We start from the raw sequence: 16,258 nt of genomic DNA on the forward strand, positions 1-16,258 counted from the left end.
ATAGAGGAACATGGTTGTAAATTTTTTTGCTAAGGTATATAAGTGAGTTCTTGGTGAGGGAGGATGTAGGGATTGGTAAGGGAAAATCGTTAACCTGGCGAGTCATATGACCAGTGTTAGAGGGAGATTTAGGACATTTATGAATAAGAGTAGCTGTTTCTAAGATAAAAAGTGAAAAAAGAATTTTTTGAGATACAAAGAGAGGTTTACAAGAATCTCTTAACCCAGCGGAACATAGGTATCTAACTGCCTTTTTTTGAATCACAAAAATTATGTTTAACAATCCCTTGTTGCTTAAACCCCAAAAAGGCAAGCCATAACGAAGATGGGACTCAATAAGAGAAAAGTACACTGAACGTGCAACTAATAAACTCGATATGTCAGAAACGAAGATATGAGAAATTTGCGATAATTATTAATTACTGCGGTTTTTGTTTTTCGTTTAGTAAGAGTAGTACTACAGGTTAATTAATAAAAGAAAGTAGGTAAATGATATATTTTGTGTAATTTCGATTTAAAAATCAGTGATTAATTTTCCTAGGTATTTATTGCAATTGTTTATACATTTTAAAAAATGTTCGGAATGAGGCAAACTAAATTGGTTAATTTGGATCTCGTTAGGATCTACAATCGACCATTTTCAAACAAATTCAATACAAAAAAAAACGTAGCAACTGTTTAAGCCATATTTTAGTGAGTAAGCGCCGTACTCGATTGGCTTGCAATAACCGATTGCAAGCAGTGTATCGGTAATTACCGTTCCTAAATGGTATTAACCAAACATGTCCAAGCGGTTATAGTTATAACCGTGTTGAGATACGTGACTTCACCAATTAGCCCTTTATACGTCATAAATTTGGAACAGTAATAATTATCCACGTCCGGAGCTGTTTTCTAAACGTCAAATGTCAAAAATATTGAAATAAGTGCGGGAAAAAATAAAAACAAACAACAAATTTTCTTTTTACAGATGACACAAAATTTAATATGGCTAATAAGTTTTATTTTTTGATATTTATGTTTAAGAACTAATTATATATAACATTACTGGCGCCTGGGGTATTATTTACAAACAAACAAAATGATGACAGCAGCACCCTACCTAGCAGGCCTACCTAGAGGGACACATTTAGGAAGGAACTTTCGAAATTAGAGCAAAAACGAAGTGGAGATGCGGCGGATGAAATTATAGAATCAAAGTGGCAGTTTTTTGATAATATGTTCTTCGTTAAAGACCAATTTGTGCCTCGGAAAACCACTGGAAATATTCCCAACAGTAATACACAAAGTCAAACTGACATGAAAGAAACTGAATCGCCGTCTTATGCGGATTCGCAAAATTACGATGAAGAAGGTGATCATGAAATCGAAGACACGTTAATAAACACCCCACTCCCTAAAAAGAGACAGGCAATAATAGATACAGGTTCTCACGAAAAAAATCCACCAAAAAAAAGGAAACTTAGTGAAAACAATATAAAAGGGCAGACATTGGAAAATTTTCTTAAAATAGAAGAACAAAAATTAAAACAATTTCAAGAGAGCATGCAAAGGCCGCAACAGCAAAACGTGAATGATGATTCGCATTTTTTTTTAAGTTTGGTACCATTTTTCAAAGACTTGCCAATGCACAAAAAGTTGCATGTAAGAGAAAAATTTATTGACATATTTACAAAAGAACATGAACTTATCTATCGTCAAGGTACTTATCAACAAGCTACAACCTCAACCATTTCTCAGTCTTTCACACCAATTCCAACACCTTCGCCTGCATATTCCAGTTCCACTTCAGAATATTTACTTCCAGCACAACCACTTCCAGCCCAACCAGCAAACGAAGAGCTCTCTCTCTATTCAATGCACACCACTGCCCAAGAAGTTAATAATACATCTACATACTTTTCAAATTTCCAACCAAATTGAAAACATTATATTTTTCACTACAAACCTAATGTACTTTGTTATCACCACTTTAAAATAAATAATAATGGGTAATAATAATTGGTTTAATTGGTTAATAATATTAATTGGTCTATTTTACTTACTTTAACGTTAAAATGAGCTTTTCTTCTGGTGATATACATTCTCCAAAATTTGAATATTTTTGAAGATCATTATTAATTAAGCTTCCAAAATAATATTGAAGGACAGTTTTGACATCCTTGTATGAACTTTTCATCGTTTTCTTTAATTTCTCTAAAGGATCTTTGAAACTCTCCATTTTGGGTTCGTGTCAAGAAATAATCGTCAACCCAGGTACGTGTCTCTTTTTCTTCAAGTAGTAGTATTTTTAAATAAGTTGATGTCTCATATAAGTAAAACAAATTTGCAACAGAATTTGCTCTGTCCATTGTAAAAATTGACTTAAAACACTGAATTAATCATTTTAAACACATCTAATGTAACCACTTATTCTTACGAATTGATTTCGTACGAATAAAATTTCGTATGAATTCGCGTCCAATGTAACCACCGCCTTAGGTCAGTCTTCAAAACGAATTCAATACCGATGAAAGGTATAGCTAATATCGTTGATTGAATATTTAAAATATACTATAAATATTCAATCAACGCTAATATTTAGACTTTGACAGCTGTTAGATATTACGTCATTCGAGGACAACCATATGATGACGTAACGCTTAAGATATCGTAAGGCAACCGAGTATAAGGTGCTTACTCGCTAAAATATGACTTTACTCTTAAAGTGACACTCTTGTCACTGTCAAGCGTCAAATCAAAAATCAATCATCAATCAATCACTCAAGAACAAAAAGAGGTTGATAAATCTAGTTTAATCAAAACCATAGAATTTTATTAAACCAGGCGTCTTTTCGCTTATAAATACACTTTAAACCGCAAAGTGCTTGCTAAATAATGCCCTTAAACAAATAAACTCTCAATAACAAAACATCAGCCAGAGAAATCGATATTAAAACCGACTGGATTCAGTTATACCTAGTATTTTTAACAATGGAAGCCCTAATTCCCGTCGTTAACAAACTGCAGGATGTTTTCAATACTGTTGGATCTGACGCCATTCATCTTCCCCAAATTATCGTATTGGGAACGCAGGTAATCATTTTTTCAATAGTTTTTTTCAGTTAGAATAGTGACATAACCCTTTTAGAAAATGCATGACTTTGGCCCCCCTAGCTGGTATTTTTAAATATAACTTGTGTAAAAGATAAGATTAAACTGTGATAAGCATATAAACAGCTTTGCTGTACACAAATTTCTAAATTAATAGACTATGAATTGTTGAAAATTAATTTTAGAGTTCAGGAAAGAGTTCGGTGATAGAAAGTCTTGTTGGTAAAAGTTTTTTGCCTAGAGGAACAGGTATTGTAACTAGAAGGCCACTGATTTTACAGCTGGTTTATAGTCCAAAAGAGGATAAAGAACATCGTAGTGCCAAAGATGGTAAGTATTATTAATTCAGAATACTAATGAATAGAATAAATTTCATTGTTCAGTTGTTTTGCCACATCTTTTAATAATTATTAATAACTTTCAATGATGAGTGTTATAGATACACTTATAGTACCTGTCTATGTAGCTTTTCTTTGTATATGTAAGGTCCTATCTGAGTTTATGTGTAGTTTGATTTCCTTAAAATTTATACACCTCTTTTTTTTATTAGCTATTACAAGAATCCATTTTACATGCTAGGGTGTTTTATTATCCAACCTTTGGATCTTCTGGGGCATGCATTTTTTAGGCTATTATTTGGTATTAAAATATGTACTTTCCTGTCAGTTTTCTTTAAAAAAATCTCCATCCATGATTTAGTTATATTATCCAACCTTAAGTATATTTAAAGTGCTAGGCACTTTGAAGTGATTAGATATAACATAGTATATAAAGGTATTTATATTCTATGTTAAAAAAAACTCAAACAAAATAACATCCAAAATAAATGCAATGATACCCTGTATATATAGAAGCCGAAACTACTTAACAGATAATACAAAACTGAATATCTATAATGCCTTTTTCTTGTCCCACCTCAGATATTTGTTGCCTATATGAAGAACCTGTTCTAAGACTAAATTTGACAATGTTTAAACATTACAAAATGGGGTCCTTAAAATATTATTTCAGTATGATATACTTATGAATACAGAGTTGCTTTATAGATAGCTTAAAGTCTTTAAATTAAATAATTTAATGGAGTTTGAAAAATGTAAACTCATGTATAAAATTATAAACAAAAAATTAAAATGTAATACAACTATTATATTCTCAAATAACATTCATAGACACAATACCAGAGGTCAGTTAAATTTATATGTCATGTATAATAGAACAATAATTGGATTGAATAGCCGAATCTACTCTGCATGTAAAGCATTTAATAGGTTACTTAATAATTTGAGAAATATTCAAAATTTAAAAACTTTTGTAATAAAACTAATAAAATACTTTTCTATTTAATCGGATTAATTATGTAGCTACTTTTTATAAAATGTATTTATAGTAATATACTTACAATTTATTTGTATATACCTAACTATGATTTTTGTGTACACTCTTTTTAATTGTTATTCTTATTTCTTGAGGCCAGCACTATAAGCACTGTTTAGAGTTTTAGTGTAAAAAATTGTATGTAATATTTTTGAGTAATATAAAAGTGTTTAAAAAAAAATTACTAAGGCAATTAGTAAGAGGTTGGAGTAATAATTTACCTATTTTTATTTGCAAGTATAGTATAATAGAGAATTTAAGAAGCACTAAAAGTAACAGATTTCCATAAATTAAAAACCACTTTTATCTCTATTTAAAAAAGAATTATGTAAAATAGGTTTTAATTGTTGTTAAAAGTTTATAAGATTGAATTACAGATTATAAAGACACTTAAGTTTCATAAAAAGCTTTGTTGCAACCTTCCATGTTCTTAAGAGGGATGCATTTTATCCTGAATTTTAGCAATACTTGGAATTATTGTAGATCTCTATCATGTTTTTCAATACTGAGCTTTTGTAAATGTTATTATCTGAACTTAGTGATTTTATTTTATTTGTGAATATTTTTTGAAATGATTGCCGATGGTTAAATCAATTTTAATATAATTTAATTGATTCCAATAAATTACAAATATTTTTTTACTTTTAAAATATAAAGCACCCAGGTATCAAATACATAGTGTGTGTTATAAAAAACACTAAAAAAATCTCTTTAATTAGTATTTAGGAGCCAAAACAATGCAGGCTTAGACCCTGCCATGGGTTTTGCAAGGGGGAATCCGAAAATCAATAACAAGCAGAAAATGGGCAATAGGCCAGGTGCTCAGGGATTCAAAAATTATATTTAAAAAAATCCATTTTGAGTACTTTTTGAAATTATAGGCTTACAAAATTAATTCATACAAAACTGAAAAAAATTGACACCCCCCTGTTGATCTTTTTAGTATTGTGGTTACACATTTTTGAAGTTCTGAAATTTTTTTTTGTAATGTAACTCTGAATAACCTTTTGATAAATTACAAAACTAAATTCAAACACAACTGTTCACATTTTTAAGAAACTATCAGATTTTTGCTTAACTTGTCTTGAAAATTGTGTCCTTTGACCATCATTTTCCAACTTCAACTAATTGTCCTCGAAAAGAAAATTACCTCACTGTTTGGCAAGTGATTTTAAAAGTTAGTGTATCTAATCTAGATTTCAAAATGGTAAAATACTTACTGGATTATTGGTTCAATACTATACTATACGCTACAATTCTAAGCAAGTTAATAATTGTATAGTCTAAATAAATGAAATAAAACTTTACTTGAGTTGCATATTTGGTGTCCTTACTTGAATTTTCTAACATTATTTGGTGTCCCTATTTTCAAATTCATATTGACAGAATTGACACAATTCAAAATAAATTTCTAAGATATGCTAGCTATAGACTCTCTAAGTTTAGGATAATATTAAACAGTGAACTTACTATGTCATACCTAAACCTAAGTATTGTCTGCTAGAAGGGAGTATTATGTTTGTTTCGCATACAAAGTGTTAGATAAATATATAGATAGCCCAGAGTGTTTAGCCACCTTTAAAATTCATGTACCATCATACCAAAGATGTAATAGATCCCCCTTGCATGTGCCATATTGCAGAAAATTTACAGTCCAGTAAACCGAATCTCAAATAAGGTTAACAAATATTGTAATGTGTTACATTATTTTAGTTGTACTTCCCCAAATAAATTTAAGTGTGAAGCAAAGAAAGCTATTCTGCACAATTAAGCAATAAAATAATTGGATGTTTCTTTTTTCTCTTTATGGGTGTTTTATGTAGTTCTTTTGTTATTCTATTGTTCTATTCTGTGGACACATATACTGTTCATCTCCACTAACGTTAAGCTTAAGATAACTAGAATTAGTATTAATAATATAAACTGTAACATTCATCAAATGTAATTTACGTTAAAATAAATAAATAAATAAATGTTAAGTCACAACTAATGTTCAAATTGTCAGCCTCCATTCCTGATACGACGTTTTAAATTGGATTAGTGTACACTTTTTCTTAATTTTAATTTCTCACTTTTTATTAATTATTGTTCTCCATAAAGTAGGTAAATTTAAATAATTTATTTAAATTGGATGCCGCCCTATCTACCTGTAGAGTATTCCCCATTCAGAAATAGACAGGTAGTGATGTAACTTAGGTCATTAATTAAGACCTTCACTACTGCACTACTTTGTTATCCTCCGTTTACCACACATCTTTATGTATTCATATTGATATCATGTTTTATTTATTTTGGCTTTTTTGGATTTTTTCAAGAGTTTGGCTTGGACTTGATTTGGATTTTGACTTTTTCTGGGCTATCAATAACCATGTGATTGTTTAGTTAGTAAATGAAACCATGCCAGATCGTTATACTGCGCGTGAATATGCTAACATGCATCTCATCTATGGAGAATTCAACCAAGAATTTCAATCCACGCACACTGGAAAAATCTACCTTTTTTTAGAAAAATGAATTTACAAATTATATAGACAATAAGGACCAAAGAAGTCGTGAATAGTGATCCGCATAATCAAATGATTCCTGTATCTGTATTAGTATAATTTTCTTATTACTTTGAAGTTCAATAACAGATTTAATATATAATTTTTTGATATTAAGTATTTTAGATTCTTGAAACAGTTCCTACATTAAATTCCTAGAAATATATATTTTTTAACTTCTTTGAAACATTCGAGAAAATGTCTTACTGTGTTTTGGCTAACCCAATGATATGTATTCAGTTACCCACAGAATCAGACCACTTAATTGAGCTCTATTCTCTTCATTTATTAAGAACATACATTTACAGTCTTTTATTTAAACCATTTCTAACCTTGGTTTTAAGAAATGTGTAAAACAAATTTTAATTATATGTTTTAACTGCATAATTTTGAATTTTCAATACTTTTTCTATCAGTGATACCATCTATATGAAATATTAGCCTTAGATTAGGTCAACCAGAGGATTTTAGTTCATAATTGGATAGTTACAGTTCTGCATATCATAATTTTGAATTTGATTAAGGTCATATATAGAAAGACTGGTTGGATATAAACTTAATAAATGCCTGCATCAAGTTGCAACTTCTTTTAGGCACCTTGGACATTGAAGACTGGGGTGTTTTTCTTCACAAGAAAGATAAAATCTTCAGAGATTTTGAGGATATAAGGAAAGAAATCGAAGATGAAACTGACCGAATCGCGGGATCCAATAAGGGGATCTGCCCTGAACCTATTAACCTGAAAATCTACTCTGATAAGGTTGTTAATCTTACTTTGGTAGATTTGCCTGGAATAACAAAGGTATTGCTAATTTGAAAAGATATAAAGCTTTTTTTCCTCAGTTACTCCAATTTTAAAAACTACTCAAAATTTGTTCAAGAAATAAACTAGTTTTTAAAATTTTTTAAGTGTCACTTGATTGTATAGTTTTTTCAGTAAGTTATATTTTCTTGTCTAACTCTAGGTTCCAGTTGGTGACCAACCTCCTGATATAGAACAACAAATTAGAGAACTAGTAGTAAAATACATTGCTAACCCAAACTCTATCATTTTGGCTGTGGTAACTGCAAACACAGATATGGCTACATCGGAAAGTTTGGCCATTGCCAAAGATGTAGATCCAGATGGGAGAAGAACTTTGGCAGTTGTGACCAAATTGGATCTTATGGATGCTGGAACCGATGCTATAGATGTGCTTTGTGGTCGAGTTATTCCAGTAAAACTGGGTATTATAGGAGTAGTGAATCGATCTCAACAAGATATTCTAAATAATAAATCAATAAAGGATGCTTTAAAGGATGAGGCTACATTTTTACAAACTAAATATCCAACTTTGGCTGCCAGGAATGGAACTCCTCACTTAGCAAAGACTCTTAATAGATTGTTAATGCATCACATTAGGGATTGTTTGCCTGATTTAAAGGTTTGTTAATATTTTGAAGGCTGTATATTTTCATATTTAACTTTATTTTAGACCAGAGTAAATTTAATGATGTCCCAATTTCAATCCCTACTGAGTTCTTATGGTGAAGATATCTCAGACAAAAGCAAAACTTTACTGCAAATCATAACAAAATTCGCTTCAGCTTATTGTTCTACGATAGAGGGCACTGCTAGAAATATCGAAACGACTGAACTCTGCGGAGGGGCAAGGATATGCTATATTTTCCATGAGACGTTTGGTCGCACATTGGACTCTATTCATCCTCTGGCTGGATTGACAAAAATGGACATTTTAACTGCCATAAGGTAACTTTCAAATATTTTTTTGTAGGAGTTTGTGACAGATCGTTTTGATATTTAAGGAACGCCAACGGACCTCGGCCGGCCCTTTTTGTACCAGAAGTGTCATTTGAATTGTTGGTGAAAAGGCAAATAAGGAGGTTGGAGGAACCTTCACTCCGATGCGTTGAGTTAATTCATGAAGAAATGCAGAGGATAATACAGGTAGGTGATAATTACAGAGTCACACATAATTTTTGTAATTTTTCTATTGATTATTGATTTAATAATTCAATTTCTGGAACCTGTGATATCACTTTTAACAAACAAGAGTTTTATTAACCATTATCAATTCTCAATATAGTCAGTCCACTGAAAAAGATTTAAATCTCATGTCAAAGTTATTTACTCTTAAGAACTGATATAAGTCATAGACATGTTTTATGATTTTAAAGATTAATTTTTTTAAATTATTTAGTATTTTGTGAGAGGCGTCTATATACAGGGAAAGCTGACCAAAACATCCCCCGAAGTAATTATGAATTTGATTATGTACTTTTTATTTATACATACTGTATGTATTTATCAATTGATTAAGAGCCTTGTTTTTCTTTTTAATAAGAAAGTTTTCGAAAAGTTTTAGTTTCTTTGCAAGTATCTTCAGTATGCCTATGATGATTAGAGCATCCTAATAATAATATAAGACTTAATTTTACATTATATTTGTGGAATGCCTTCATTTTCATCCTTTATTTTTGTACATGGATTTCAATGTTGATGAATTGATTTCAATGAAGACAGGCTCATGTTTTCATTTTTATTAATTAGTAGTACGAGGTCTGGTATTAAATAACGTAGTGCGTTGGGTATCTAGATATCTTGTCTATGCACGTACCAAAACACGTTTTCGTCACTATTATAGTATTCGTGCAGTAGCGGAAAACCATGTGTGACGAAAAACAAGAGCAACGCATCAATCTTAAATTTCTCGTTAAATTGAAAAAAATTCCGACTGAGTGCTATAAATTGTTGCAAGAGGCCTATGAAATGCCCTGAAATTCAAGGCAATGTTGATCGTTTTTTTCGACATTAACGGTATCGTGATGACTGAATGGGTTCCAGAGGGTCAGACTGTCAACCAGACTTACTATTTGTTAGTTTTGGCAACACTGCGAGAACGAGTTCGTAAGAAACGGCCCGAGTTGTGGAAAAACAACTCGTGGATTTTGCACCAGGACAACGCACCTGCCATAACGCGCTATTTGTGAAGCAGTATTTGGCCGGTAAGCGCACTCCAGTGCTCGGAACACGCGCCGTATTCGCCAGATTTGGCCCGGTGCGACTATTTTTTGTTTCCAAAGACAAAATCTGCTTTGAAAGGGACCCGATTTGAGTCGATGGAAGCGGTAAAGCAAAAAACGGCAGAGCTCCTAAAGGCCCTCACCAAAGAAGACTTCCAGCATTGCTTCGATCAATGGAAAAACGTATGGAAAGATGTGTGGCGAGGGGAGGGGAGTATATTGAAGGGGAGCATTCGAACGTATAATAATTTTTATAATAAAACCCTTTTTCGTAACCAGTCTCGTTATTTAATAACCAGACCTCGTAGTTATAAGATCATCAATCTGCAACATTTTTAAGAAAGTCTTCCAATGCGTTTGAAAAAACATTATATGCTGGTTCTAAGTTTTGAATAACTTCTTGGCTATTTAAGTGGAACAAATATAATTTTCATATACCTTAAATCCCTTTCATGTGAGGACCCTGCATTATCTATGAATAGAAATATGTTTCTCTTTTTAATCTTGATTCTGCGATCGAACTGCACTAGCCATGAACACTTAATATCTCTAGTCAAAGAAATATTGAAGTTTAATTTCTACATCACTGCCGAATCATTGATAGATACATTTTGATACAGCTTGGGATCAAGTGGTTTCGCAATAATTAATTTCTCTTTGCCTCCTGCCATATTTACATAAAATGGAATTGTAAGCCTCTCACAACTAAAACATTTTTGTCCTATGTGGTTTTGAAGAGAATATCTGGCAAGTGCCGTCCACCATTATCAAAGCACTGGTGCAAGCGACTTCTGAAGTTTCGCATAACTCTTGCAAGCATTTCTTGGGATATTCTGCAAATTTCCAGGCGGACTACATCCTTTAGTTGTCTAATAGTCGTTGGACGATGTTTGAAGACTTCAGCTTTTAGGTAACCCCACAGAAAGAAGTCGCAGGGCGTTAGGTCGGGCGAGCGTGCAGGCCAAGAAATATCGCCTCTCAGGGAGAGCAACCGTTCGGGGAACATTTCTCTCAATACTTGCATTGAAGCTCGAGATGTGTGAGCCGTGTAGCATATGTAAGCCGAAAAAATTGTGAATCATCGCTATATAGCGTTCCGAATTGACAGTAACAGCGTGATTTTCTTCTTCAAAGAAGTAAGGGCCGATTATCCCCATTTCAGGCACGGCGCACCAAACTGTCACTTTCTCACTATGTAGCGGCTTCTCGTGTATCTCTCTCGGATTATCAGCGGCCCAATACCGAAAATTTTGCTTGTTTACCCAGCCAGACAAGTAAAAATCTGCCTCTTCACTAAAAAAAATTGCGCCCTGAGGTAAATTTTGAAGCAGAATTTGACATGCAGCACGTCGATTGTTCCAATCACGTTTAGATAATTCCTGTGCCAGAACCATCTTGTATGGATGAAAACGAAGATCCTTGTGAAGAATTCTTCGCACAGTGCGGTCAGATAAACGAAGGGCAGCTGCGTGTCTCCGTGCAGAACGTCTAGGTGACCGTAAAAATGAGCGTCTCACAGTCTCGATGTTTTCGGGTGTCCGAGCTGTCCGTGGCCGTCCACCTCCTTTTTTGATAACAGATCCAGTTTCTTTGAAGTTCTTGACCCACAACACAATTGATTTTCGCCGCACGGTATTACGAAGGAAGGTAAATAGGGAGACAGTTATGCCGCACCCTGTATTAATATCCTATATATATAAAACCAATTCTCAACAAATTGATTTAGATAAATATTTTTTTAAAATCTAAATTGAATGTCTGTTTTCAATAAATTCAGTTTTTTTATATTTGAAGGGTACATGCTAAAAAGGTGGAATGTCAAACATCGTTAATTTTGAGGAAATACATTTTTAATTTTAAAACCCAATAACTTATTACTTTATTACTTTGTATTGAATGTATTGATGGATTTATGTAGTTTGTTATGCCTATTTGGGATTGGAATTGAGAAAATATTAATGCAATTCCATTTAAAAAATGTTTTAGAGCAAAAAAGAATAAACTACAGAATTGTAAGAAACAAGAATGTAATTAGTAAGTAAGGTAAGTGAGTTTTCTGGCATGATCAGTTTTTTATACACAAGCTATTCTACAGCAAAGGTTATTTCGGATTTCTCATTTAATTAGAAAAGATACAGAAAAAGTTCAAACACTTTTTTTTTGCGCCTCTTACACCCCGAGTTTTTGGAAAGGAAGCCTTGTCTTTGACACTTCTTGTATGTTTTAATGAAAAATATTTTCTAGCGGTTGGATTGCAACAGAATTTTATTAAGCACTGCAGGTCATTGTACTTGGCCAGTGTTATAGGCAGTAGTCCTGCAAATAGATAAAACATCCTTAACATTGGAAAATAATATTATGTGCACAGTGAGATATCTTTGTACAATAGGCCTGGTAATTCGAACAAATTGTTTGGCAAATTATTGGTACATTTTTTCTTCGGTTCAATCAAAACTCCCACATACCATTCCATATGAAACTCGTGCAGCTCTGAAAACTTCAGCCCATTCATTTGGAAGTTTCGTTCTCCATAAATGTATGTCCTCTAATGGGAAAACTGATCTTGCTTTCATCAAACTTTTTTCGCACATTCGCTAAGTGATGGAGGTAACGGATAACTGTGTAATTCTTATTCTGTCCCTTACATGAGTCGCAAAATATATCGAGGACTCGAACACTACTGGGTAGAAAGTTGTAGACGAAATGATGGAACATCGAGCATACTTCGTCAGAGCCTTTTAGATCGTTTGTTTCAGGATAAGTATAGAAAATAGTTTGACTAGTCAACAAAACATGAATATTAAAAGAGAATACAGATAACTGTCTCTTATAATAAACATCATTTGTGCTGATGTTGGGAACTGGCAGATTTTTAGCAAAAGCTGGGCATTGCTTCTTTGTTCTCATTTGCCCAACTGGATAATTTTGCAGTCTTTTTTCTTGAATAAAACACTTCAGCTTTATGCCTGTGAAGTAGATTTTGCTGTTGGATGGTAGTGATTTTGTCATCTAGATGTTTTTTTCTATGGCATTTTCTGACACATTCTTCATTTTGGCTTCTAGGGACCTAATATTTGCCAAGTATTTGTCACAGATACTGCAGACAAAGTATCCGATTTTCAAAGTATCCGACCTTGGGTAACCAAATGATAAGTCTTGTGAGATGATAGATCTATATGTTTCATATGACACACGATATTTTTGATCTTTAACGGTATTTTTGTACATACTGTACATTTTTCTGATATTTAAATCTTCGGGCAGGTAGGTTTTTGAAGAATCCTCTAGGCTGTAATGGCTTTGTCGTCCTTTGAAAGAACTGATATGATTCACTATTAGACTTTAGATTCCTGTTTCAGCTTAAGAGGCCTATTTAAGTGTTTGCCTCGTTTATCAATTGGGGCGCTGTCAGTCGTTTTTAAAGATTTTTGGAGAATTTCAAGCCTTTTTTTGGTTATACTATGTAAGGAAAGAAAAGCCTTAAAACAAACAGGTACTTCTGTTATCTCACCATATAAAGAGATTCTGACACGATTAGCAAATGAACTGTCATGTAATCTTGCGACCTCTTCTGCATTACGTCGCTTTTGTACAGGACAGACACTAATAAGTCCACACAAATAGATGTTTTGCTTATCCACGGATTTTAATAAATTAAACTCACTTATTATCTTTTGTCTTGCATTAGGGCGTGGCTTTGTAGGTTAAGTTTTTTAGAAACTATTAGACTATATTAGTTGTTAGTCTTCCGTAACTTTTTCTCTTTTTTCCTTAAACTTGCATAACAACAAAGTCTTCACTGTTACTGACACTTGGGTTCATTTTATGCTGGTAATTAGCACTACAGTATTAAAGCACGACTTAACAATTATATTTCTACAAGTTTGACAAACAATAAATAAACACCAGAACCGGTAGACACAATCAGAAAATAAAAGCAACTGCAGCTACGAGAGAGCGTTCTGACAGTTCCAGAACAACGTGCATTTGTGACGTTCCCCCTTCTTAGCATGTGGCGCGCAGACTCTCCTTATTTTGAGCCAGAACAGCTTAATTTAAATTGTCGATATCTGGCGACTCTTCCCTTTTTCCGCCTGTATAATGTTACTAAGTGATACGTCTATCTGTTAAAAGTTGAACGGACTGAACAGCTCAAAATGAGCAAAAATTGACATTCTCCCTTTTTAGCCTGTACCCTTCATTTGAAATGGCCAGGTAGAATATTTAAAAGGAGAAACGAGCTTAAACGTCGATGCATAAATACATTTTTTTCAAATTCAAATATTCTTTCTAGCATTGCGGCAACGAGGTGCAACAAGAAATGCTGCGTTTTCCGAAACTGTACGACAGTATCGTGGATGTGGTGACCCAGGTCTTACGGCGTCGCTTGCCTACCACCAACACCATGGTGGAGAACCTGGTGGCCATCGAGTTGGCATACATTAACACAAAACATCCGGATTTTTATAAAGATATCGCGGCTGTACCTTCTATGATTAAATCGGGGGAACCGCAGAGGAACCCCAACAGACCAAAGAGCATGTACGGCAGACAAAATGTACATCATAATACCGTGACTGGGGTCTACGAACAGAATGAATTGGTAAGTCTTGAACTGAATGAAATGGCTTTTTTGTGGCATTTTTAAGCACTAAAAGCATGTAAGTTTATTCCTTTTTATTATTTGTTAAATTTAAAATATTTACTTAAGTAAAGATGTTATAGTATTAACATTAGTTACATTAGATTTTATAGTATATTTTTTTACAGTTTTTATATGTTCTCAAGAATGTCATGTAAAAGTAATAAAATTGGAAGAAATATTTGGAGTGGGCTGAAAATAAAACAAAAGTCAGGCTTTTGTTTTCCTATTTTTATAATGTTACAATAAATATCTACTTACTACTACTTATATGTATTTTAAGAGAGTATAATAGTGCACTCAAAGTATACTGTTGACTCCTACTGCCATAGATCAATTAGACCATTAAGCCCCAATGTGCAAGGTCCAAAGTTTTTAAGAGGTGATAAAGGGAACAGGGTCGGCTTGAAAATTATTCTAAATGAAACTTACTAACTAAATAAAGAGTAGTATTTTATTAGAATAGGTTAATAAGTACAAAATATACACAAATTTATATATTATTATAATAATAATACTTCTATTATTTTCTTTTCCAAGGTAAGGCAAAACTACTGAAACGAGATAGTTAAATAATATTTACTTATAAACGTATATAAGAGTAAATAAAATGAATAATAAAATAGAAGCATAATATACAGTGCATCCGTAAAGTAGTGGCTAAATTCAATAAAAATTAAATGGACCGTTTCTGAAAAAAAAGCCTGAACCCGTCGATTTTAATATTGGGTTTAGGATTTTTTTACGTGGAAATTAAGTATACAGGGTCACTCAAAATAAAAGATATGACGTCATCAATATGTTTTTTAAATGGAAACCACCATTTTTTAATGCAGAATCAGAAAGAACGCATTTTTTTACAAAGGATATGGTACAAATGAATAGTGGTTACATAAGCAATTTTGAATGAAAAATGATGATAAAATGTAAAATTAAAGAAATACCTATCTAAATTAAATGTTGGTATTTTGGTTTGCAACTAATTGCTGTTGTCAGTGTCAAAAAGTATGTGTTTGGTGCAACTATTCGAAAGTATTTTTACATTTGCAAGTGGTGTTTATTCTTTTTGAGAGGCGAAAGCAGTGTCATCCTGCGTTTTATTAGTAACTACACTTTATTACCTACTGCTATTGTATGAAATTGAGAAAATTAACCGAACATAAAAAAATTGAAATCTTGTGCATGATTGACTTCGGAGATATGTCGCGTACTCAAAAGGAGGTGGTTCAGTTATTTAATGCAATTCATCCTGATCGGTCGCTTATTAGCCAAAGCAAGCAGAGTTGAAGCAAATTTTTGTGAATTCGGTCATGTTCGGGATACTCAAAAAGCTGATCGGGGTTCAATCACTAAAGAAAATGAGCTTAACGTTCTGTTAACGGTCAAAGATAATCCCAAAGCCACAATCACAGGCACGGCTTCTAATGTTAATTTATCGCGATCTACTGTGCATAAAGTATTGAAAAAAGCAAAGTGTCACCCTTATAAAATATTCTTACTTCAAGAGCTATCGGAAGATGATTTTGATCGCCGAAATGAATTTTGTGAGCAAATGCCGAAAATATGTAATGATATCAATAAT

At 32.8% G+C, this 16,258-nt stretch overlaps 1 protein-coding gene across 3 annotated transcripts in view; it reads left to right on the forward strand.

The window, feature by feature from the left end:
- Nucleotides 1-2,736: 2,736 nt before the first annotated feature.
- Nucleotides 2,737-16,258, forward strand: part of LOC126743518 (dynamin-1-like protein) — a 33,318-nt gene continuing 19,796 nt past the window's right edge. For 2 of the 3 annotated variants that reach the window (XM_050450652.1, XM_050450653.1), the window contains exons 1-7: nucleotides 2,738-3,075; nucleotides 3,279-3,423; nucleotides 7,604-7,812; nucleotides 7,976-8,434; nucleotides 8,486-8,760; nucleotides 8,817-8,958; nucleotides 14,329-14,637. In XM_050450652.1, coding sequence (XP_050306609.1) covers nucleotides 2,974-3,075; nucleotides 3,279-3,423; nucleotides 7,604-7,812; nucleotides 7,976-8,434; nucleotides 8,486-8,760; nucleotides 8,817-8,958; nucleotides 14,329-14,637 — 1,641 coding nt within the window. In that variant the 5' untranslated portion in view covers nucleotides 2,738-2,973. Of the gene's footprint in view, nucleotides 3,076-3,278; nucleotides 3,424-7,603; nucleotides 7,813-7,975; nucleotides 8,435-8,485; nucleotides 8,761-8,816; nucleotides 8,959-14,328; nucleotides 14,638-16,258 lie in introns of all 3 variants that reach the window. The other variant, XM_050450651.1, reaches the window with a different exon arrangement.

Source organism: Anthonomus grandis, chromosome 13 (genome assembly GCF_022605725.1).
Source record: "Anthonomus grandis grandis chromosome 13, icAntGran1.3, whole genome shotgun sequence".
Classification (NCBI taxonomy): domain Eukaryota; kingdom Metazoa; phylum Arthropoda; class Insecta; order Coleoptera; family Curculionidae; genus Anthonomus; species Anthonomus grandis.